This window comes from Podarcis melisellensis (genome assembly GCF_964234715.1).
Source record: "Podarcis melisellensis genome assembly, chromosome: 6".
NCBI classification, from domain to species: domain Eukaryota; kingdom Metazoa; phylum Chordata; class Lepidosauria; order Squamata; family Lacertidae; genus Podarcis; species Podarcis melisellensis.
The window spans coordinates 61226096-61251859 of record NC_138538.1 but is presented as its reverse complement, the minus strand read 5'-3'; the positions used below and the strand labels follow the sequence as shown (position 1 = coordinate 61251859).

Below are 25764 nucleotides of genomic sequence, written 5' to 3'. Positions count from 1 at the left end.
AAAACAGTAAACATTTTTTTAAAAAACTTCCCTGTACAGGATTGCCTTCAGACAACTCAGGGATTGTATAACTCCATACCCTCCCAACATTTCTGCAATGAAAATAGGGACATCTTAAGGAAAAGTGGGGCATTCTGGGACCAAATCAGAAACTGGGATGGTTTCTCTAAATGAGGGACGTCCCTGAAAAATAGGGACACTTGGAGGGCCAGCAACTGCTCTTCCCTCTACAATAAGCCAATTTCTCTTTATATTAATCAGGATGTAATAGAAATAAGAAAACAATTCTGTTTATCATCTTCCAATGTATAGTAATATTATTTATGTGATGTGCAGGAATTACCAACCTTTTTGGACTAGTTGGCATATTTTGAATTTTGAGGTAGTGCTATGGCTGCCTGTCACAAAATGGCAGCCATTGGAAAGTGGCATAGCACAAAATGGCTGCCATGGAGGGTCATGGCATTGCTGCTTCCCCCAAAGACAACCTCCTGCTAATTTTAGGAAGTCAGTTATTCCCTGAGCAGAACCTAGCTGCATACTGCATACTGCAAATATTTCCCACAAACAGTTTCTTTGGAACATAAACCCAATTGCTCACTGTGAGTACTACCCTTCTCTTTTTCTTCCCAGAAGAAATATACTGTAGCGAATGGAGATGTAATGCATTGATCAAATAATGAGTATAGCATTTGCTATTCCAGTAAATGGCCTCAGCTTGAAAACAAACTGCCGTTTGACTACCTTTTCAAATATTGCTCAATACAGCCAACCTTCATTTCTGAGACTTGAAAACCTTGACACCAAAACCCAGCCAGTCTCATCTGACTGCTCTGTGTCCTAAAGTGTGTCCATCAGGTAAACACAATTTGATAGCTACATCAACCTCAATAAACTCACTCTACCAAGTCTGTTAATCCTGATTATAAATAATATGGTAAAACCTCAACAGGCATTGACTCATTTTTCAGACCAAGAAAAAAAACACAATTCATTCAATATTATTTCGTCTGAAAGTTACTGTAGGTTGAAACATAATTGGAATTATGTGAGCATATGAAATTGGTCATAGTTCTGAGTGTCCTTGTTCCACAAAAAGTCCTAGGGTAATGGATGATAGTGGTCTATTAATCTCTCGTTGTTGAGTTCCCAATTAAAGCAACTTTCATATAACTCAGCCACTAATTTTCACACATACACATGTGCACACTTCCATCTTTTAAGGGAAGTTTCCCTACAAAACACCACTCACATAGGATGTGATGGTAATGTATCTCATTTCAGGACCTTGCGACAGCATTGCATCAACGAGTATGTCTTATGTTAAGATGTGCTTTGTGGCATATTGCTAGGAGGCAAGAAAAGTAACACCACTTAAACCTTAGATATGCATTTACCCTCTGGGAGAAAAGAGTGTCGGCAGTTGTTATTCTGTTTCCAGCTGGCATAAAGCACAAAAGAGGGGAGAGAAATATTGCAGGATGTATTTGCCCTGTAAAATGTCACAGTGGTACACTAGTTTATCATTGTGAAGTTTTTAAAATGTCTCAATGACAATTACTTAAAAGATCTAGTCTTGAACATCAAGTTTTTTGGTGTTATTGTATTAATGCAGCCTTAACCAACCTAGGGTCCTCCAGTTGCTTTGAACAAAAAGTCCCATCAACCCCAGCCAGCACATATCTCCTAAGCACTAGTGGGTAGAGTGGTAGAGCAGCAGCAGCACTCACCAGACCTCCTGCCAGTTGAATTTCTTACCCAGAAGGAGAGAAGGCAGGCAGTGGAGAGGCTGGCTTGGTGCAAACATAACAGCAGGAGCACTGAATTGGCATATGCACTACGTCAACCTCCCCACTGCTACTGATTCTAAGAAACAGAATTGGGGGAAGCAATGGACCACGGATGAAGAATTCTGTTGACTAACCAAAGTAGAGAATCAAAGCTTCTCACTAGAAGGCTTCATAGCCTTGGACAGGGTTGGAGAACCTCGGGGCCTATTTGGCCCTCAGGACTTTCGCAATGCCACCCACCGTCCCAGTTCTGCACATGCCTCGAGTGCTTTTTGTCCGGCTCAAATGTGTCCTTCAACTGTGATAATGCCTCTTGCTTGTTTGGATGTAGGGGAGTGTGTTCATGGGATGGTGGTGTAGACATGTCTGCGTGACTGGCACGAAGCCAACAGTACAGAGGTAGGAATCGCATCCACATTTGCCTTTGTCCCTGCCCACCACCGGGTGGAGGACCCTCTGGAACAGCATGGGAGCTGATGCAGGGTGAGGGGGAATCCAACCCAGAACTGCTACATATCTACCCAAACCGTTAGAATGCTGTAATTTGCAAAAGTTAGAAGCAACAACTGATTTTGTAAGCCCGGGCTCTTCCAAGGCTATATTAAATGCTGAAGGAAAATATGCATGTTTTTAGGGGTGTCAATTGCCAACCCCATCTAACCCCCTCACCAAGCCTCCCTAGATCTCACCCACCCACCCCCACCACTAACCTTTGCTTGTCAAATCTGCCTAGCCTTCACGAAGCCCCCATGTACTGTGCCAACCCCAACTCCTAGACTTTGCCATCCTTCCAGTCCCCCCATTAATCTATTTGTCATTCTGGTTCCACCTCATACCACCACTGCAGCCAAGTGGGACCACTGGCCCACCAGGAGGATCACTGCAGGAAACAGACCTGAAGTGGTGGCTAGCCAGTCTAGAGATCTGCTGTAGGCCAACTCTTCATTATAAATGGTGACAGTAATGACAGATTACCAGGCTAGCTAGTTAGCCACCACTTCCAATCACCTTCCTGTGCTATTCCTCCCGCTAGGCTGGTTCTTCATCCTAACTGGTGGCAGGAACAGTGGATCCCCAAGATGGCTGGGGCAAAGCAGTGTGCTCTAGCTGTCCCTCCACTGCTTCTTATCATGCTGCAGTTTGCAGTGTCACACACCTGTGGCCAAGCTTACTACAACGTGAGAACAATCTTACATTTTTATTATATGTATATAGAACAAAAGCTATCACTTATTTGAGAAACGCTTAATTTAATCTGCTGAAAATAAGAAAATCTTAAATTGCATCTTCGCTTGATTGTAGACCCAAATTTGCCATTAAATGTAATTAGAACCTGTTTGTGTTGCATTAAAGGCAAGTTTAGATAAATAGTTCTTATAAGGTTTGTCTTGTCAGAAGTGATAAGTGCCAAACATAATATACAGTGGTGCCCCGCAAGACGAACGCCTCGCAAGACGAAAAACCCGCTAGACGAAAGGGTTTTCCGTTTTGGAGGCGCTTCGCAAAACGAATTCCCCTATGGGGTTGCTTCGCAAGACGAAAAAAATCTTGCATCCCCCCGCGGGTTTTTTCGCTTTTTTCGCCCTTTTCTTAAACCGCTAAGCCGCTTATCAGCTGTTCCGCTGATAAGCCGCTTAACAGCTGATCGCTGGAAGCCGCTTGACAGCTGTAGCGCTAATCCGCTAAGCTGTCAATGGGCTTGCTTCGCAAGACGAAAAAACCGCTATACGAAGAGCCTCACGGAACGGATTAATTTCGTCTTGCGAGGCACCACTGTAATGGGAAGTACTTTTAACTGAGCTTGTTATGCTTACTAGGCAAAAACTGCTGCCCACATTGGTAGAGCCATGTCTTTTGGGGAATTTCATTTTACTGCACTTACAGTAAGTTTTTTACCGTATTTTTCGCTCCATTGGACGCACCCGACCATAGGACACATCTAGTTTTTAGAGGAGGAAAACAAGAAAAAAATATTCTGAATCAAATGTTGTATAAACTACTGTATTTAATAAACAACCAGTATATCAGAATCATATTACAGCCATGTAAAGTGAACAGCAGTCAAAAATGGCATTAAGAACCATCATCACTGTCATTAACAAATGAAGAGAGACTTTAAGGTTTGAGTACTTCTAGTCTTCTGTTAACCCCAAGAACTCATCACTGCTAAAGTCAGAATTTATGAAGCTCAGTTGCTCACAATCACTGACATCACTTTCTTCGCTATCTTCATGTAAAATACCATCTTTGTTTCCATCCAAAGCATTGCTAATGCCACATTTTTTCCTCTCAATCCTCTTCCTCCCCTCTCTCAGCGAACAGCCTGCCCGCTGCTCACAAACATTCCCTTTACTTGAATTACAGTCAAGAAACAGCTGAGCAGAGCTTCTCAGCAGCAGGCTTGGGAGGCTTTCCTTTCCCCCACTTTTTTCTCCCCCACCCCCAAGCAGAACAGTCCCCTTTTCCAGCTTCCTCCTCTTCATCCCTTTCACCCAAACTCCTCAGGTGACGTCTGCAATTTCTCCCCATCACTGCTCCCTCTCCTTTGCCCTCCACCATGACTCTTCACTCACGGCAACCTATGGTACCTCCTCTCCCTTCACCCAGCTTCTTGGTCCCCCTCCTCTCCGTCCTCTTCCTCCCCTCTCTCAGGGAACAGCCTGCCCGCTGCCCCAAACCTTGAGGGGAAGGGCAGGCTGCTGGCAGAGCAGCACCCCCACCCCCATTCAGCAGCCTAGGAGCGTGGGGCATGGGCGCACAGCCTGCCCGCTGCTCCAAACCTTGAGGGGAAGGGCAGGCTGCTGGCAGAGCAGCACCCACCACCCCCATTCAGCAGCCCAGAAGCGTGGGGGATGGGCGCACAGCCCTCCCCTTGCTCCAAAGCTTCCTGGGGCTGCAGGGGGAAGCCGAGGCTGCCGGCAGACGATCGCGGCTCCACCACTACCACCACCAAAGAGCAGTCCAAGAGTGTGCCGCACTCCGGCAATTTGGCTCCAGGGACCACACATTTGCTCCATAGGACGCACAGACATTTCCCCTTACTTTTTAAGAGTAAAAAAGTTCATCCAATGGAGCGAAAAATACGGTACTTGCATTTATATTTTACTTTCCACAGATCAAGGTCAGTGCAGTCCTTACTTCTTTTAATTTGTTATAAAATCAAAAGGGACACAATAATTCAGAAGACACGCCACAAAAAAGACTTTGAAGTAAAATTTTATTGAGTTTTTAAAAAATACATTCACAAATGTATTCTAATACTGTGCAATTCCAGTACTTCAAATGACATAAATTACAAAGGTTACAAAAGTTCATATATGCCGTATATGAAACATCGTCAACAAAAGAATGCAAAGCAATATTTATCAAATACATGCAGCATGGCTTTGATGCACATGCCTCCTGCAGAACACAATAATCTTGGAGAAAGGCACTTTGGAGTAAGATTACTATGAGTATTTAGGGTACCACAATACTTTTTTTTTTTTTTTTACTATATAATGAAAATCGCTAACATAAATGGTCACAGATACTGGCAGGATGACAAGCTTGGAGCCAAATAATATCAGGTTCACAGGAACCTTTATAACCCTTGCAATAACTCTTATTTCACACCACCACAAATAGTAATTTGAGTTTGCACATTAATTGGAGGGTGGGAACTTTCATCACTATATCTCACCTATAAAATAACTTGTGTTCCCACTTTAAAGAGTAAAGCACCTTTTAGAACAGAGATGGCAAAACCTATCTCCTTTTGAAGGTCACACTCGGTCAAGGTGGGTGCGACCAAAGTCAGTTTTGGAGGGGCAGATCCCAAAGCAAGGCAAGGCACACTCTTTTGAATACCCATATTAAATCAGGTTGAAGGCCCTGTGAAATAAGGCCAGAGGCTGCGGGATACCCATCCCTGCGCCAGAAAGTGAACATTATCATTTGCCTTTATCATGCCACCTTTAAAAAGGTGTGTTCTGTAATATCTGAAAATGATGGTGAAAGACAGACTTTTGGAACACCAGGAAAAGAAGATCAAAGCTAAATTTCTATTCCTTCTCTCTTTTTTTTGTTGCAGCATAATTTATAAGGCAACTTCACAACCTAATCCTATGCATGTTGACTCAGGAGTAAATCCCACTGTCTTCAGTAGAGTAAACTTGTGTCTGGGTTACTCCCAAGCAAACGTGTAGAGGAGGGCAGCGTTAATTTTTCATACCTCTACTCTTACCAGAGCTAAAACTACTTTTAAAATTAATTATCTCAAAACTTCCAGCAACACAGAATAGAACTGTCAATGCATGAAATGCATCTGCAGGATTGTATCCCATTTTCTCACTCATGCAAAAGCTCTTCAAGACTGTATTCAAAGCATTACAAACCCTGAGTAATTTAAGAATCGAATAGTCTGAGTATTTTACAAACATTACCATTAAAATTTCTTTGTGCTATTGTCACGAAGAAATGCTTACTACAGTTATTTCAGCAGTTTGGCAAAATGAAACTCTTTTTTTTTGCATTCGATATACTTTCAATACCTTTTTTTCTGTACGTCAGGACTGTTTTGTTTTTAAAAAGCAAATGTTGTATGAAATTTAAGTGTTGAAACGAAACTCCACATCACTACAAATCCATCTAACCTGCATGACAGACCCAATTTACAAAATGTAGGTTGCAGTCCAAAAAATTCTCACAAATTGCAGCAAGTTGCATGTATCCAACTAAATAGAAAGACTAGTACTTAAAAGGCAATACATTTACCCTGTGTTAGGCTGGCACCAGATACAAAAAGCGGACCCATATCCAATAGTGCATGGTTTCTCCCATTGGTTTTGGACTACAACTCCCATCATCCCTAGCTAGCAGGACCAGTGGTCAGGGATGATGGGAATTGTAGTCCAAAAACAGCTGGAGGGCCAAATTTGGGAAGCCTTGCAATAGTGTAAAGCTATTAATGCATGCAAATAATATATGTCATCATATGCGTATGCGTGTACACACATACATACATACATACATACATACAATGCACTCTAAGATCCGTGTCATAGTAAAGCTCCCTGTAAGCCCTAAAGTGCAGATCCATATGAAAATCCATAGTGAAGTCTACCACTGTTCCCAGGAAAAATCATCTCCTCTTCCAAATAGAACAAAAAAGCCTAAAATGGTAATGAAAATTACTGCATTTCCAGCCAGAACAAGGCAACAAGCTCCCCACTTGATCTGAAATACAAAGTGAATAAGAAGAAAGATTTACTCTCTATTCATTGATAGAAAATGCACCCTACTTTGAGCATTAGACACATACAAAGAAATACAACATCAGGATGCTAAAAGCGCTTACGATCAAACAGTAAATTTTGAGTACCAAGCAAACTAATGTAATCTGAAATTGTTACATACCTAAGTAGTCATTACAGGAACTAATTAAACATTTCGCTAAAATGCAGTGATATATATATAAACAATTATTTGTCCTTTATGAGTACAGTAAAACTGGTCGAGATAGCAATTCATGAAAAGTTTACAAGATGTTCAGTGATAATTTTTCAAGCTCATCCACAATGGAAGGGGAAAATAATTTAGAGTAATTTAGCGGCAGCCAGCCATAGTCTTCTCAAAAGAGCAAATTAAAAGTCTGCCCCCATTACTAGAACTATGAAGGCCTGGAAATCCCACTGTCCACACATTGCTTCTCTTTGCCACCTTGGCCAAACTAATATTTGGGTGAAACTGATAAAATAAAGACAAATATGACATCATTTATCTTTGAATTGTGAGTAAAATGGTTTTGAAAAGACAAAGTTTTAAAATAATATTAAAAACAATTTACACTTGTAAATCTCTTACCGCTAAAATAAATTTAAACTGTTATGTTATTATTCCATTGTTATTGCTCTAGATTACTAATAGGGCAATCCTCCATCTGTCTACTCAAAAATAAGTCCCATGAATTCAATAGTGCTTGCTCCCAGAAAAATGGGCATAGGATTACAGGTCTACCAAGCATTATTCTCAGAACTTGGTGCTGGAAAACTACTTTCAAATGCAAGTATATGCAACTTCTCCGGTCAACCTGGGAACATTGAGTTCCTGCAACAAGGAAGGCAGAAAGACGTTTGGACAACACAGTCACTAATCTCTTGCGCTTCTCAATGAGCCTTCGATTCCTGATCTTGTGCATCAGGGGACGCAAACCAATATTGTTTGAAAACATGTAAACTATTAAGCAAAAAGCAGACATGGAAGATTGAGAACAATGATCCAAGGAAGCAGCCCATTTTTAAAAGTTGATGATATAAACTTTATAGTAACCCTGCTTGGCTCAATATACATATTAATGCTATATTATAGGTTTTCTGAACTTTCTAAAAATATGCAAGTTTTTTTAAAAATAAAAATAAAATGGTATTATTACTGCTAGCAGTCTTTTTTATATAAAAGCACCTAAAAAAGCTAGAAGCTGTAAAATGATTGTAGTAAACAAAATGTAGGTTTCATTACATGGTTTTATTATTTGTTAAAGTTATAGACCCATAACACAAACTCGATACTTTCTACCACAGTATTTTATTTAAGTTTTCTCAACTAACAAAAACTAAGATATACCTAAATACCTTTGGAAGCAGTAACTTTCAAAATTCCATCTCTAGCACTGGCACTATTGAGAAATATTGTTTCAATACAATTGATGCTGCAAACCTATAAAGATCTACTGTACTTCAGAGCAAATAAGTCTCATAGAACTCTGTGCAGCTTACTTCAAAGCACTGTGCTGCGTAGCACTTATATTTTTACATTTCATAAATATGCCACATAGATCAGCAATTAAAATTCTATTGGCTTAGCCATTATTCACTTTAAGCTCTTCCAGTAAAGTAATTTTGGGTTTTATATGTATTGTACAGATTTTCTTTCACCAAAAACCTGTAAAAATGTTCCTCCCACCCATGGTTTCTGCTTTTCCAGATGTTTTACAATCTTCAGCCTTTAGCAAAACATTGTTTGGTAAGAAAAGGAATTAGGGCTCTCTCTAGTGGTCGGACTGTATTATTCTTATTTAACATTCTTAACAAAGAGAAATGGACTAAGTATACAGAAGATGTATACAGTCATACCTCAGGTTACAAACGCTGCGGATTGTGCGTTTTCGGGTTGCGGACCGCGGCGAACCCGGAAGTACCAAAACCAGGTCACTTCCGGGTTTCGGCGCTCACGCAGAAACTCAAAATGACATCACGCGCGTGCGCAGATGCGGCGCTGCGGGTTGTGAACGTGCCTCCCACACAGATCATGTGTGTAAACCCAAGGTATGACTGTAGTACTACTACTGGAAAATAAATTAGATAAGATCTTGGAAAGGAGAATTCTAGACATAACAAGTTTATGAAACCTCAACTAAGGGCTCGGGAGTAAGGAAACCAGGGAGAATACTAGTAGATATGAGAAAGATGTAAATATATCTTTACGTGCTTCTGTTCTGGTAACAAAGCACTATGGCTTAATCATTAAGGCAAAGTCAAGTGCACTAACAAAAAACAAAAAAAGTTTGTTTATCTTAACCTGTCCTATTAAACTCCCAAAGTGAATGAGAGCAAACAGAACAGTAAACAAGATAGAAATGTAAATTGGGTGAAACAGACTGTTCACCATTTGTGAATGGGAGGGATGTTTTAGGAACAGTGAGCTGGAGACTGGAGTTTCAAAGGATTTCTAACTGGACACTGCAAGCAAGACAGCCAGCATCACCAAGCATTCTGCTGCCCAGTATGACTGTCCTTAACCCAGTATGGTTGTCATTAACCTATCTTGTCACAGGCAACCAATAGGGGAAGGAGAACAGAGCACAATAATAACATGCAAGGGCAGCAGCTCTCGCCTACTGATGCTGCTGAACTCACTCCTGCTGGTATGGAAGTGGATAGAGAGGAATACCTGAATGAAAGCCAAAACAGCATCTGCGATAGCTAACACAAACACCAAAAAATAATTCAGAAGAGTCAAGCATTAAAGCAGGTAATAGTTCGCTTTCTTAAAGCATGGAAGGTGAGCAACTGCAGATATCAGTAATCGCAACATGTAGCACCTCCTTCTACCTTCCTGCTCTCTGTGGATTTGGAAAAGTTGCCAAGCAGATAATGGAAAGCAGTATGAAGTCCTGCTATGCATACTTGCAAGCACAGGTGGGCATATAAAGGAGCTCCCGTCATCAAAGCCAGACAATGCAATCCGGTGTGTGTTAACTACACCTAAACCACCGTAAGTTCAGCTAGGTGTTTACGCTCCTCTAGACTGCAGCTAGAAAACATTTACTGCAGAGATTTCAGAATTCCACCCGCACAACCAGTGGTTTATTCACGTGAAAACCTTATTGCGAAATAAAGTTTTCAAAAGGAAATGAACCAGAATGCATGTAAACAATGAAAGACCACTAAAAAGTTAACAGTCTGCTTCAGTCTGAGGGCAAAATGGGGGTTCAGCCAAGTGCACTTAAAAACCCCTCTTCAAGCCTTAACACTAAACACATGAAGGTCAGGAGTGAAGGAGCCGACATCTGTATGTACATGTACATGTACACACCCACCCACACCCACAGCACAGCTCACTACAAACTTTTTGCCCTCTTGTGTTCATGCTGGATTCCCAGAGACAATGTGAATAAGGAAGTTATTAGCATCTCTGTCTGCCTCACACCCAGCACTTTCTTTTCAACACTGCCTGAGTCAGCTACAACAACAGTCATTCACAGTACCTCTGGGCTCCATCCCCAGTTCATGTCAGGGTCTGAGCCCAGAGATATGGGGACTAAAGAAATTACCGTATTTTTCGCCCTATAGGACGCACTTTTTCCCCTCCAAAAATGAAGGGGAAATGTGTGTGCGTCCTATGGGGCAAATGCAGGCTTTCGCTGAAACCTGGAGCGCGAGGGGGGGTCGGTGCGCACCGACCCCTTTCGCTCTCCAGGCTTCAGGAAGCTATCCGCTAGCCGTGGGAGACCCAGCTCTCCCATGGCTAGCGGAGAGCTTGCCTGCACCCAGAAGCTTGGGGCGCGCTGAGCTCTGCACGCCCCAAGCTTCGGGATTAGCGCAGCGCTCTGCTAGCTGTGGGAGAGGCGCGCGAAGTCGCACGGCTCTCCCACGGCTAGTGGACACCTTGCTGGCACCCAGAAGCTTGGGGCGCGCTGAGCTCAGCACGCCCCAAGCTTCGGGATTAGTGCAGCGCACCTGGGGGGGGGGGAATTTTTCCCCCCTTTATTTCCCCCCAAAAAAACTAGGTGCGTCCTATGGACCGGTGCATCCAATGGGGCGAAAAATACAGTAATGGCAATAACAGCAACTTTCTCACTCAGAACTGTAACTGCAAGGGCAGGGCAAATCCAAGGCTGTTTGGCTTGGGCTACAAGTTCAAAGGGGGGCTTATATTTAGTCACTTGTTAATTTTTTGGCATTTGACAACTTGCTTTTATGCACACTGGACCTAAATGTGACACTATCACACAGCTGAAAATTTAAGTAAGAGGTGATTTGGTAAAAGGCAGATGTTAGAAAAAGCATTTGTTTAATAACTTATTTAGTGCTTTATTTGTTTTCATGTATTGACATTTTTATATTATGGCTGGGCACCTCAAGAACCAGAAGCATCCAGGCCTCTCTGGATTCCTGAGAGGGCCTGGAAAAGTGTTGGGATAACTTTCTTTATCCTCAGTTACTCTGGGTCCTACACCTCAACTGAGAAGTTAGCAGTGGCTGCCTCACCCAGTATTTCTATTTACAGTGCTAAGCAATTATTATTTTTAATGTAAACTTTTCTTTTTAAAAAAGGGGGCAGCAGCATCACTCACAGTGACATTTGTGAAATTATGCTTGGTGCTGTGTCTGGTTTACTGTGAGCAGCAACTTAACCAGAAGACATTATTAAGATGACTCATTTTGTGAAGTGTTTATCTGCAAGGCAATGTGCCATACACCAGAAAAACAGGGTGTGGGATTTACCTAATGACTCTCATCAGAAGAAGCCCTGTGCAAGGACTTCTGCTTGAGCGCCAAGCTTCCTCCCCCCAAAAATTTGACTGAATGTGAGGGAACAGCATACAGGGGAAATATTTTTTTTTTGGGGGGGGGGTTCCATTCCATCTGGCAAGCCGAAATGCTTGTGCTAATGGAGCAATCAGAAGAGTGGGATGTTTTATTTTGCCCAGGACTGTGAGGGGTCAGAAGGTGACATATAAACTTTTCTTGTGATAAGACCTTACCACTTCAACGCGTGCAAGGATAATAGGAAACGCAAAGGCAGAAACCACAATTCCAGTCGTGAAGAAACATGCCAGCTCCCTGCAGGCACTGCTTGCGGCATCAGTATCATCGCTTACTCTTTTTGTGATGAAGTGGGGAATAGGACTTATGAAGTAAAATATCAAAACAAATAAAGGCCAGTAGACGCTGCAGAATGACAAACACAAAAGATGAGAGAAGTTAATGCTGTTTAAAATGAATTTTATGCACAACCTATTATCATCCTCTGAAATTGTAACAGCTGAGCACAGATATATACACATAATTATATACAGTGGAACCTCGGGTTACCCACTGTCCCCTTTGCAAATACTTCAGGATACGCACGCGACAAACCCGGAAGTAACGGAAAGATTTCCGCCGCCCGCACCTATGCAGAAGCGGTTACGGTCACGCACGCCTGCGCAGAACAGGCGCCTCTGGATGCAAATGTTTCAGGGTAAGAATGGACCTCCAGAACGAATTAAATTCATATCCAGACGTACCAATGTACCGTATTTTTCACACCATAGGACGCACTTTTCCCCTCCTAAAAAGCAAGGGAAAATGTGTGTGCGTCCTATGGAGCGAATGCAGGGGGGAGGCAGGCGGGAAAAGCCCCCAAGAGCTGCACACCAGCTCCGTGCACTCTTGCGGGCTTTTCCACAAGAGGGAGAAGGGACTGACTGGCCGCATCAGTCCCTTCTCCCACCTCCCAGAAAAGCCAGGAGAAGCCGCGATCTCTTTAAAGGAGTTGCGCGGCTTCTGCTGGTTTTGTGGGAGGTGGGTGAATTCCCCCACTTCCCAGAAAAGTCAGGAGAAGCCGTGATGTCTTTAAAGGGGTTGCACGGTTCTGCGGGCTTTTGGGAGAGGTGAGGGAATCCCCCCACCTCCCAGGAAAGCCAGGAAAGCCCTGCGCAGTGTCTCCCGGCAAGGGGAGGCTGCACGGGGCTAAAGGGGAAGCCAAAACAGCGAGCGGGATCCATCCTTGGCTTGCTCCATAGCTGCGCACAACCCCTCTGGCAAGGAGAGGCTGCACGGGGCTATGGATTCTTTAGCCCTGCGCAGCGTCTCCTGGCAAGGTTGTGCTCAGCCTGTGCGCTGCTCTTTGGGGCTGGGGGAAATTTTTTTTTTCTTGATTTCCCCCCCTAAAAACTGGGTGCGCCCTATGGTCCGGTGCACCCTATGGTGCAAAAAATATGGTACATAGGAAGTCACTGAAGTATAAATCTAGGGCCATATACATTTGTTCTTCCACTCACTTCAGGATACTCAGTTTTCCAGCCCAACTGCATTTTCTTCCTCCTCCCTTCTTTTCTGAAGTTTCATCTCTTTAAAAAAAGGGTAAAGGATCCCTGGATGGTTGAGTCCAGTCAAAGGTGACTATGGGGTTACGGTGCTCATCTCGCTTTCAGGCCGAGGGAGCCGGCGTTTGTCCACAGACAGCTTTCCAGGTCATGTGGCCAGCATGACTGCTTCTGGTGCAACAGGAGACCGTGACGGAAAACAGAGCGCATGGGAACGCCGTTTACCTTCCCACTGCAGTGATACCCATTTATCTACTTGCACTGGCATGCTTTTGAACTGCAAAGTTGGCAGGAGCTGGGACAGAGCTCACCCTGTCGCAGGGATTCGAAACGCCGACCTTCTGATCAGCAAGCCCAAGAGGCTCAGTGGTTTAGACCACAGCGCCACCCGCATCCCTTGTCATCTTCTATCTCCGTATCAGCTCAGATTCTAATCTGTGAACCTTTTAGCATTCTACTGCATCTTCTCTGACATGCCAATTTCTATTCCTCAACACCCACTGCTTTAGCAAAGGTTTACCAAACTACCCTCATTTTCCTTCTCAGCTGTCAGACTGCTCTCCCACACATTAAGCCCGTTACAATCTCTGATGCCGCTCATTTCCCTCAATCATCTGAAAGGCGTAAGAATGAAAAAAGAATTCAAGCTGCGTTCATAAATCGCTTGCTTAAGGATTTCATTCCAAATAATCATGCTTGGAACCGTCACACAACATAGAACAGTGATATATCTCGTATTAATTCAGTCTTACCCGTAACTTTCCAGTGCACACCCCAATACAAGAAACGTCAGACCCATAGCTCCAGTGAACGATAAGCCAACCAGGGCTACACAAGTGGAAATAAAAAGAATGACATCACTAACACGCTTAACATTCATTTGTACAATCACAGTCTGTGCAGTTTAATTCACAAAGTGATCCAACATTGCAGTTAAAGGTGTAGCCTCCTGATACAGTAGATGTTCGCTCTCAAGAGGTGGTCAGAATTCAGGCTTGTTGGGTCTACTTTGTTTTTTACTGGAACTCCAATCAGAGCCAATTAAAAACAAAAAAGTTAGAATTAAATACCAAAGTGCCTCCTGAACCTAGGAATTTCTTTCTAGTACCAGAACATAACTGAGCTCACAGTCATTTCATGTAAAAAAAATCCACTCCTGCCTAGCTTTCTTCATTTCAGCAGCCTACATGGGGATGGCGTGGAAATCACCTTGTTGCTGCCATTAGTAATCTAATGCAGATCACCCAGAGATCTACCAGTATATTCTGATCTACCTTAAGAATATGAGGAGCCTGATGGATCAGACCAATGCCCCAACATCCTCTTCAGTGGCCAATGGCATGCCTATGGGAAGCCCAGAACCAGGACCTGGGTGCAAGAGCTCTCCCCACCACCACCACCACTTGCTAGTATCCACTGACAGCCTGATCCTCCATGAATTTGTCTTCTCTTCCTTAAAAGTTATCCCAAATTGGTGGCGGTCACTACTTCTTGCATTTAGACAAGCCTATCTGGATGCAGAGAAAGGCGAGGTAATTTCAATGCTTTAGTATTTTAAATTTTGTGTGTTTTAAAGTAGGGTTTGTTGAATTTTCCTTGATTTTACTGTTTTGTTTTTGCAAACCAATTTGAAGATTGTTTGTTTTTACTATAAAGAGATGTATAAATCTTATGAAGTAAGTAAATAACGTTTGTTTCACTTTTGACAGCCATACTTCCAGGATGGGACCCTCTTGCTGGAATTTTCTTTTTTTTAAGGGTTTCACTGATCACTTAAATTATACTTCTGCAATTGGGATGGAGAGATTTTAAACTTCGTGAAGTACCACACTCCGCATGAGCTGTATACTCATTGCCTTGGTGACTACAATAAACAAAAAGTCCAAAAGTTTGTAATAACCAGTGCTTTTTTCTGGGGGGGGGGACGCACACCCCTAAAAAATTTGTGAATCTAAGTTTGACCTCCTTTGAGGGGCAGTATTTCAATGAGTAGGAAAATGAGAGTACCCATAAACATTTTTTTTTAAGAAGAAAAGCACTGGTAAGAACTATAGTGGGTTTCTTTTTTTGCTTTCGAATCAAAACCGATCGCATGTAAAACAATGGTTTGGGGTAGGTCACAGCAGCTGGGAAAATTCCTGAACTTTTAAATAGGCTTCAAGGGAAAGGAATTTCCAGCAAAATGTGACCGGCCAGAGCCCTTCTCGGCAGTTGCTCCAGAGAAAAGAGCCCTGCCCTCGCCGGCGCCTCCGGATTCCCCACCCCGCGTGCTTCACATCCACACCCTGGAAAAGGGCGTAGGAAGGAGGAGGAAGAGACCCAGCGCCGGCGCAGTGCAAAAAGTTACGCTGCCCCAGAGAGGAGTCTGTTGTTGGCGACAACCGAGAGGGGGCTGCACAGCGAAAGGCTCCTTTAGCCGTATTTGCAGAGGAACTTTCCCCGGGCAGGGGCGGGAGCGAGGTAGCCATAGCGACGGCGGAGCCAGAGAGCCGCGCCGACGGGGAAAGCGGAGGGAGGGAGAAAGAGAGAGAGACAGAGGCCACCCGCCGCGCGAGGAGAGAAGCGGCCCGATACCTTTAATCCCCGCCATGTCTCCTTTTCTTTTGCGGGGCGCCTTTTTTGCTCGCTCTCTCTTTCTCGCTGGACGACGAAGCAGAGGAGGCGGAGAATAATGTGTCGACGTCTTCCGCCTTCTGCTCACGTGGCTCCTGCTCTAAGCCTTCCCCTTCTCACAGGGGGAAGGGAACAACAACAACAAAAGCAGCACTTTCTTTTTTTAAAAAACGAAACTAAGACTCTTTTCACGCCTATGAACTGCCTCAGGGCGGCGCCAAGGCAGTCGAAGTGAGGGGAATTGCCCTCAGAAATTCCCTCAGAAATGGCTTAAAACGCTGGTCCTAGTCCCACTGCTGCTTGTGCCAGATGTTCAAACATCATTTTGTGGATCCATCCACCCGCATTTCCCTTTGCCCTCCCAGAGCATATTCGGATTGCAAAGGCTTGGGCGGCCTCTTATCTCACTTTCAGGGTCAAGCATAGGCCCCACAGAGCAAAAACCTTGGTTTTGAGGTCGGGCATGTGCTCCTCTGATATTAACTCCATCTTAAAAACAAAAACAACAAAAAACTTTAACTTGCTGTTTAGTCTGGGCTGCCATCCCAGACACTTCCCTGGGAGTAAGTCCCATGCGGTTAGCGGGGCCTACTTCAGAGCAGACAGACGTAGGATGGCCCTGTTAGTAAAAGCAAAGACCTCACCAAGCGAGCACCGTCATGCCAGCCATTCATCACTTCAGTTTCAAAAGAAGCCAGTGGGATTTTGTGGGCGTGCTGGTTTTTTCACCCAAATAAATCGCACTTGTATGGATCCATTGATGTAGATTCATTTCCAGCGAGGGTAAGTCTTTTGACTGCACATACCCATGGATACTGTGGTACCTCAGGTTACATATGCTTCAGGTTACAGACTCCACTAACCCAGAAATAGTACCTCGGGTTAAGAACTTTGCTTCAGGATGAGAACAGAAATCGTGATCCGGCGGCGCGGCAGCAGCAGGAGGCCCCATTAGCTAAAGTGGTGCTTCAGGTTAAGAACAGTTTCAGGTTAAGAACGGACCTCCGGAACGAATTAAGTACTTAACCTGAGGTACCACTGTATTTAGAAATGTGGGTGGCATCTGTACAGCCAGGGGTTTCCATTACTTAAATCAAGCGTTAAGCATTGTCTAATTAGTGCTCCTTGGGGTCCTCATGCATATTTATATACCCACACACCTTTCTAATTCATGCTTTCTACTGTTTCCTACTGCAATTTTCCCTGAAAGTGATTTCACCACAATGCCAATGTTTTGTATAAAGCAGATGCGCCAACCTGAATGAAATATTGTGGGGGCCCAGGTAAGCCCTGCACCGCATAATCAATCACATGACGCAGTGCACCCCCCCATTTGAATAGGAATGTCCATCAACTTTGTGGGGGCCTGGCCCCCTCAAATATTTTATTGTGGGGGCTCCCAGGAGTTGACTTCTATGGTATAAAGCTGGGAGACATGGCAGCTAGAAGCATTTTTGCAGTCAGTAAAACACATATTCTATAATGTTTGACGCAAGTTCAGAAAGAGGAGCAATAGTTTTAAGTTTATATAAGAATGAAGTAATTTGCTCCTCTCAGCATATAAAAATGACTTACAGCTGCATTGCTATCTATTCTTTCTTACCCAGGAGTAAGCTCCACTGAACTCAATGGGACTTACTCCTATAAAGACATATAGGATTGTACTGTAAGGGAACACAAGAGAGTACATTCAGGAACAGGTTATTCAGTCCCATGGAGTAGTGGGTTTATTTTCTTTCACCTTCTGCTACAGCAGCCTCAGTATCAATATACTCAATAACATCCCCTTTGAAGGCGCTTTGTCTTCCTCTCTGCATAGGATAAAATACAAATAAAAAGGACTGAAAGTTCTTTCACCTTTTTAATATATATACAAATGCTTTCAACCAGTCACAGTTCATTGAGTATACTGCATATTTACAAAAAAGAGAGATTATAATAGTGGTTTTAGTCAGAACAGTAAACCTGAACATTTACGAGCAGATAGGACCAAAAGGAAAAGGAAAAGCCCTTTTGAGTTCAGTAGTTTTGACACATAGGTCTCACTTTCATGCACCATTGAAAGCACTGCAGTTAGAGAAGGTGTTTAAGTTGGGTAAGTTTTTTTCCTTTTTACTGAACTAGATGAAGCTTAAATGATATATTTATTTTGTTAAAATTTGAATTTATCCTGGGCTTTTAAAAAAAGATCTATTAGTCTGATGCACAAAGCTAATGTTATTTTTGTAATTTCAAAAACTGATGCTACAATAACTGAATCCATTTATATTTCATAAGCATAATTCACACAATATCTACAGAAGTGAATGAAAGATTAAAACAAGTCACAGGAACATGATTCACATTTCAAAATGTTTTTAATAGACAAGCACATACTTGATCAAAACATTTCATAATATGTTAATAAATAACATCCAGTTTGTTATAGTTGTTCAAACGTCTTAATATTTTGTACATATAAAAAGGAGAGCTTGGTGTTTTGTTTCACATTGGCAGTAATGGCAATAAATAATGGATCAATACAACAAAAAGATGGCATTTAATATAAAAATAAACATAGGCTGGTGGACATGCTGTATCTGCAGAAAAGGGTTTCCCACTATAAAGAAAATAGAACAACAGAAAACAGATTGTCTTAAAACACCAATTTGACCAAGATTTTCACGTCATCTAGAGAGTTTTCCCTGCATGTGGAAACCTTTTTGTCCACCGGTTGAACATCAAAAAGGCAGATGCATGTTACCATTTCCCCCCATACAGTGACTTTTGTAGCTACTATTCAACAGCTCCATGAAGAAATCGGCTGCATCATGGGATCCAATGTTTAATGGAGTCAGGTGGCACGATGCCTTCAACAGCCTGTAGATACTTGGTTTTCAAGAAATATATCGAATCAGCATCTATAAACACATTGGACCTCTATAAACAACCAAGTTTCACATGGCTGTTGCTGCACGTTGACTTAACTATCAACTGCTTAAAGGAGAGGAGACCAGATAATATTAATCTACCCCATGCAAGCCAGAGACCAGATTTCATTCAGGTAATGTCAATAAATAAAACTCCCATTATTAAGTTTCTCTGCAAAAGGAGAAACAGTTCAAAGTGCTATGTAAAATTAGTTTCATTAGATGAGAGAACATACTTTTGTTTTATCATCAGATACCATAATGTGAATATATGAACATTATTGCTTACTGGGCCAATATAACTTTAGTAAGTAAGTAAATTTTCGTATTTTTTGCTCACCTCAGATCTTACAAAACTACATGAACATAGTAAGTTACCTATAGAAGTCCAGAAGTTGAGGCTACATGGTAACATTAGCTTGTGTTCACAAATGTTCTGGAAAAACTGGATATTTGATTCAATTTAAATATACAATTTGAATCAATTAAGAACATAACTTCACAATGCTGAAGAAGGCAGCAAAGTTTGTTTCAGAGGCAGGTTTCAAAGTGTTTTTTAACTGGGAAATTTTTTGCAAGGTATTCTTTCACCCTTACTTTAATAATAATGAACAGCAAACAACTTTAGTGGTCTGTTGATTTGGGATAATGCTTCAACAGGCTTTTGCATGTTAATAAATAAATAATAATTTAAAGACACTTCCCAAATTCTTTGTTGGTGTAAAATGTCTAGCTGTCTGCTTGTCTGAAACACGAAATACAGTACTATGTTTAAGGCAGCAGTAAGTTGCCAAAGACATATCCAGTTGCCTAGCTGTCATATTAAAAAAAAAGAAACACTACAAGAAGTAATTGAAGGGTCAAATTATTATGAGAGTTTAGTGTACAGCAAATAACCACATATGAACATCCTTATGCTTTGTTTTGACAAAGCTTGTCCTGGATACAAACTTTCAAGACTAAGCCACATTCCTAGTGACACAGCATCTATTTGGTTTGCAGTGAGAGAGACCATTCATTTCACCTCACTTGTTCCAAGACAAGCAATCCCAGTTTTCTAGAATGCAACCTTACCTACCCTGTTTATACCTGAAAGAACACTATAAGATTAACTTCTAGAACTCCTCTCTTTGCATCTGTAATTCATGGCATACGTAAGGAGCAGCCTCCATACCTTCCCGCTCTCCATACGAAAAGGTTTTAGTGTTAGGGCTAGTCTTATTTTTTTCCAAATTTCCAGCCAGATACTAATTCAGCTGTGAAAATCTTGTGGCAAGGAACTATATGAGCACTAGCACAGGTCTACAGCAATGTCTGAGGAGGTACGCTAATACAAGGGCTTTTGGCCTTGGTTTTCAAATTCTGACCAGGCATCATTGAGCTCCATAAAAATCATCTTTGCATATTGTTCATATGGCTGCCCCGTAGCCTACAAGAAAGCAAAACAAGATACATCACAAACATATTAAAATAAGCTTAAAGATGACACTGTTCATACAGAAAGTCAATAGCAGAGTGTAGGTATAATTTACGGTTATCATAGAAGAGCAAGCAAAGGGTGGCATGAAACCCTGAATTAACCCAGAATAGTTACGAGTTGACAAAAATCTTTTCTAGCATATATCCCCACATCTACTTATCAGGTATTTGTAGATTAAAAGAAACAGTCAACATAGTATAAAGTTTTCCTACCTAGCTGCCTAGAGGCAATTCTTACTCATAAAAGGCAAGCGTATCTTTGATCTGTGCATACATGGGTTTTTTTGCAGCATTTACCCTGGGGTAATAGGGTATGTTTTAGTGACACTATAGAAGTAGGTTGTGGTTGCTCCTGGTACATATTCACTTGCCTTTAGTGAATAAGCTTTATTGCAATCTGTAGTTCTTATGGAGATAGACTTACAACTTCCAATAGGCCGGCGTAGTATTTACCTATTGATATAGTTTTGAGCTATAAAGTAATGTTGTTCACCATGACCTCACACCTTGCCCACACAATCTATCAACATTTACCCTTGTTTAATTTTTTCCAGACCCATCAGACTTTAATTCTTAGCCTAAGCATATCAGTTTTATGAACCACAGTTTTTATTTTAAAACATTTTTTTTTGCTGCAAAACTCAAACCAGAAACATAATTAGTAAACATGCAAGGTCTTATTATTTTCATTTACTTGACTGAGCCATATCACATTTTCAGACTATTTCTGAAATTATCCCAATAAACTTTCCGTAAGCTCCCACACAACTGGTAATAATTGCTACACCAAAGATTTTCAGTGAACTGCAGTGACTCTTCGCTCCATATTGTTTTAAAGTGAAAGTAATTGCAGGGATGGATCAAGTAGGAATCATTAAACTAGTACATGAGGTAACAGATTAACATAAAATATTATTACTTACTTTATCAGGATGCACAACAAGCACTGCTCTCCGGTAAACCTTCTTTACTTGCTCTGGAGTAACAAGATCTGCCATGCCCACAGGTTTCCATTTTGTCTCTCCTTCCCATAGTACTGTGTGCATTGTGGACAACAAGGCTCTTATGTTTCTCTCCTTTCCTTCAATCCATTCAAGGATCTGTGAAAATAGATAATGTAGTGCTAAACCAAATTGCAAGAGAATATCTATACTAGCATGAATACTTATTTGATTAGAACAGTTTATAGTTTGCTTCTTCCCAGTTTGCTTTGAATCTCAGAAAGACAGGAGATAGATATCATCAAATGGAAATGTCAAATTGTTACCTCCAAGAACAGATACATAAAACTGCTTCTGAATATGGAGATTCAGCTAGTATTGTTCTGTAACTCTCCAAATTGCAATTGTGGGATACATGGATATAGCTAGTGACCAAGGAAATTAGTGTGAATCACATGCCCAAGGATTCAACAATATAAATAGAATAAACTTAACAAAATAAATATTAGGTAACTTACATACATAATTCATAATCCTCCAAATGAAAGACTTGTACCGTTATTGGGACAGACCCTATTTAGTCCTTCATAAAAGATTAATGTCAGTTTAATTATAATAATTATTCATGAGTTTTTCTGGTAATCATTCCAACTAGTGATTAGTTGGAACCCACAGACCACATGAAGAGAGTTGGAGCAGAAGGCATAGTGAGTTTTGCACTTCTCTTCCATCTAAACACCTTCATTTGCCATAGTGATCACAGACCTTTTCACCCCTTAAACAGTAATTAGAAAAGAGCAAAATGGGTTTAGAGACCCCCCCCCCATGGCCAAAGCCATTGCTGGGAGAAGCTGGGCTAAGTGGGCTTAGCCCCCCACCGCCACCGCCCCCCACACCTTGTTGAAGGGTTTGAAGCTGGCTGATTATGAAAAAGTGATGAGAGGGAATTAAGGTCTGAGGGAGCAGGCCAAAGGCCACCCTTTTTCCTGATCCAGTCCTTGCTCCCCACACAGGTCAAGACCTAGAACCTGCATGCTGTTCTCAGGTAGCATGAGGGAAGAATGCATGCCAACTTTCACCCACACAGAGCTTAGGAGAACGGAGATGGGGGAACTGTTTTAATCCTTCTCCCACACTATTTTCCTGCACAAATAGGGAGTCTCTACCATCAAGACAGAGTCTTACTTACATTTAGACACAGTCCATTCCCACCTCAGTTTTGAACAATCAGTTCCCTTGTGTGGATACTGAAGCTTTCTAGAAAAATATAGGCATGCAAAACCCAAATACTGACAAGGTCCTGTTACTGATCTTGGTATCATGCTTGCATCGTAAAACATCTCTGAAGTATTAAATATTCAACTATTATACAATCCAGTCAAAGCAAAATCTTGAACAATTTGGAAATCAAATCCAAAGCATTCAGCTTACTTTTAATTTTTCAGGGTCCATCTCCTTGGCCATTTCTTCTTTCCTCATTTCTGCTATTGTTCTTGGTCCCTTTCTGTCTTTGTGAGCATTAAAGCCTTGACCAGATAAGAGGTCTTCAAAATCAGCAGACACTTTTGGTTTGGATTCTTAATGGGAAAAAAGTATAGAGTGTTAAAAGGAAGTATTACTTGATTTAAGAAGATATAAATGTCACATTATTCTAAATACTTTACAAAATCATTCCGTACGATGCAGAGAAGTACATATGGGCATACCTGTATTTTTCCTCTGCAGCGCAAACAGAAGGAGTTTAAGCACTTTTATTCCCAACACCACCGTTGTGAGAAAGATGGCACATTCACCCCTCTGCTGAGTACAGGTCACTCTAAAAACACAAGTCACTTAGCACATCGCCCTTTCTAAAGCATCCATGTACAAGCAGGATTTCCCAGTTGAATCTTACAAGTTTTGCTTGCCCATTTTGAACTTGAACTCACTCAGCAATTTAAACTGAATAAAATAGTGTGATAAATAAGAATTAGATGCCTTCTAACTATTTGCTCACGACATCTGTTAAATCTGACACCCATTAAGTTGATGCAGAACAAATTAGGGTGAAGCTGAACATTCTGGCAGATATGGGACTGCCACCAAATATGACAGCCCCTCTGAGTGAGTTTCTTTCTTCCTATCTTCCCAGTAGCATCTCATGCCAATGGCAAGATGCAAGGTCATAATGCTGCAGGTTTCCCCATCCCTATTCCACACTGATGACAACGGGCAGGGCATGACATCATGTCTGCAATAATATCTAGTTATTCACTTAGAACCAGAATGTCTAAATTAATTTCAAAACACATCGCCTGTATTATAGCTGACTGAATATTTTCAGCTTGGAAATACTCCACCTCTAGGCCTTCAAAACTACAAAACCGCATCGGAAGACTAAAAAGATCAAAAAATCAATTTACCAGAACTGCCTGGTCCTTTTCCACGGTCATTTTGGCCACCGGGCGCTGCAGAAAAACTCACATTATAATTAGGCCTGTTCTGTGGAGAGGAATGTGGCATGCTTTGTGGGGGTTTTGTCTGTGATTGTGGCCAAGAGTATCCAGTGCCTTGTTGCCAGCTGCCTCCTCCCATTGGCTGAGGAGATGGTTTCTGTGGTGACCCCATAGGAGGAAATACTCCACCCATTCCTGTCGGTGTGCTGGGTTTGCTAGCGAAGGAAGGACAGCCTGAAACGTGAAGCAAAGCATTTAGTGTTAATAATACTGCCTGTGTAATAGGAAAGCAGAATTACCAGTTGATATCTGGTAATTTCCTTACTAAGATTCAAAGGACTGCAGGTGGACCTGGGTCCAAGCATTGAGGCTTCCACCCATCCCTTCTATGTCTGAAGGTTGGAGAAGTTTTGCAGTGCAGCACAAGAAGCAAAAATAAAAACCTCTCAAGTCAATAAAGTCTCCAGGAAGCACTTTAGATATGCACACATAAATGTTTGGATTTCACCTACGTCTATATATTCTTTTGTATACTTGTTAAAATCATTTAGTATACAGATTTTTAAATAAAATCTTTTTTTCTACAAAAAACCGGATGGCTCCCTAGGACACACTATCTACCGGAAAAAAACACACACCAACCGCTACTTACATGCACAATCACACCACCACCCTGCACAAATAAACTCCGTAGCCAAGACTCTCATCTCCAGAACCAAACGCCTGGCTGACAAAGACCACTTGACAACTGAGTTACAGAATCTCTCAAATGTGTTAATTGCCAATGGATACCAGCAAAACAGGGTTACGAAGCTAATCCAAAAAGAAACACCCCCCAAAAACCAAGACACAGAAGAAAACAATGGCATGGCCCTCCTTCCTTATATCAAGGGCACTACAGATAAAATTAGCAAAATCCTCCATAAACACAATATCAAAACAGCCTTTTGCACCAACCAAAAAATAGCCAATATCCTCAGAAACCCCAAGGATAAAATCCAGTTGGAAAACCAAGGGGTCTATGAAATACCCTGCAAAGTCTGCCCAGCCACGTACATTGGACAAACAAACAGACGAATAAATGCACGTATCGCAGAACACAAGAATGCCGTCAAAAAAGAAGAAAAAACTTCCTCTCTTTTCCAACACATGAAAGAAACAGGACACGAAATTAATTTTGCAGATTCCAAATTGCTCTTTAACATGGAACATCACCACAAGAGAATAATCATGGAAGCCATCGAGATAGAGAAACACCCTCACAACATGAACAAGCGTGACGACACATCCCGCTTGCCAGACATCTGGAAATTAGCCCTCCACACAAAAACTGACACCAGATCCAGAGGCACACAGAACGCCATCACCAATCAACCACACCAGACCCAAACCCAGACCCTCTCCACAGATAAATTACAGACACCATCCAGTAGCCAAACCATGGAGGCACCTCCGGATGCTGCACCCCCCTGCAATCCCTACACAGATCTGGCTGACACAAGCCACAAAACCACAGCTCGCCCCTATACACGAAGCCAAGCCAGAGCACAACTAAGTGCAGTACAGCCATCTTCTCAGAAAAACTCTTCACAAAGTTCAAGAGGTCAAGACACAAAGACTTTAGCAACTAATCCACACCTAATGACCCACCTAAGTGGTACTCAGGATATCACTCAAGAAATCACTCAGGATATCCCTCAAGTAATTAAGGAACAAAAGAAGAAAAGGCACACTAACCTGGGAACTTCCTCTCTGCCCAGAACATTGGAGGCTATACACCACACCCCCTCAACAGTATTTATAGGAACTCAAACACTGAGATCCTGCTCTGTTCCAGTAACAAGAAGCCGAAAGCACCAGCCTGAAGATGACGAGTGAGACCTCGTCGAAACGTCGCCTAGACACCCCAACTTTTACACGGGAAGACACCCGAGGACACCAAAACCTGCATTTTTAAATAAATATATATAAACATTTAAAGAAGAATATTAGTAGCATTGGGTTATAGATATATATTCCAATGAA

General features: G+C 42.0%; 2 protein-coding genes and 1 long non-coding RNA gene across 7 annotated transcripts in view; 1 reads left to right on the top strand and 2 right to left on the bottom strand.

Annotated features, from left to right (window-relative positions):
* Positions 1–4988: 4988 nt before the first annotated feature.
* LEPROT (leptin receptor overlapping transcript) lies at positions 4989–16096 on the bottom strand. The gene is made up of 4 exons (XM_081915907.1): positions 15937–16096; positions 14115–14190; positions 12037–12223; positions 4989–7007 (listed from the first exon to the last, which is right to left on the bottom strand). The coding sequence occupies exons 1-4, from the start codon at positions 15950–15952 to the stop codon at positions 6891–6893; spliced, it is 396 nt and encodes a 131-aa protein (XP_081772033.1). The 5' UTR covers positions 15953–16096; the 3' UTR covers positions 4989–6890.
* A 142-nt stretch (positions 16097–16238) lies between these two features.
* Positions 16239–25764, top strand: part of LOC309372363 — a 130272-nt gene continuing 120746 nt past the window's right edge. Inside the window, exon 1 of the long non-coding RNA XR_014169454.1 lies at positions 16239–16758. This is a non-coding gene — a long non-coding RNA (uncharacterized lncRNA). The remainder of the gene's footprint in view (positions 16759–25764) is intronic.
* DNAJC6 (DnaJ heat shock protein family (Hsp40) member C6) overlaps positions 18314–25764 on the bottom strand; it is a 53474-nt gene continuing 46023 nt past the window's right edge. For all 5 annotated transcript variants that reach the window (XM_081915713.1, XM_081915710.1, XM_081915709.1 and 2 more), the window contains 4 exons: positions 23707–23973; positions 22736–22881; positions 21287–21463; positions 18314–20313 (listed from right to left, as the gene is read on the bottom strand). In XM_081915713.1, the coding sequence (XP_081771839.1) occupies positions 20212–20313; positions 21287–21463; positions 22736–22881; positions 23707–23973 (692 nt within the window). In that variant the 3' untranslated portion in view covers positions 18314–20211. The remainder of the gene's footprint in view (positions 20314–21286; positions 21464–22735; positions 22882–23706; positions 23974–25764) is intronic.

Bases quoted from the DNA above. Each gene is read 5' to 3' on its own strand.
- LEPROT (XM_081915907.1), bottom strand. The intron at 12,224-14,114 runs GTAAGACTGAAT...GTCATTCTGCAG, and splicing joins TGTGCACTGGAAAGTTACGG to CGTCTACTGGCCTTTATTTG. The intron at 7,008-12,036 runs GTAAGGTCTTAT...TTTGTATTTCAG, and splicing joins TCCTTGCACGCGTTGAAGTG to ATCAAGTGGGGAGCTTGTTG.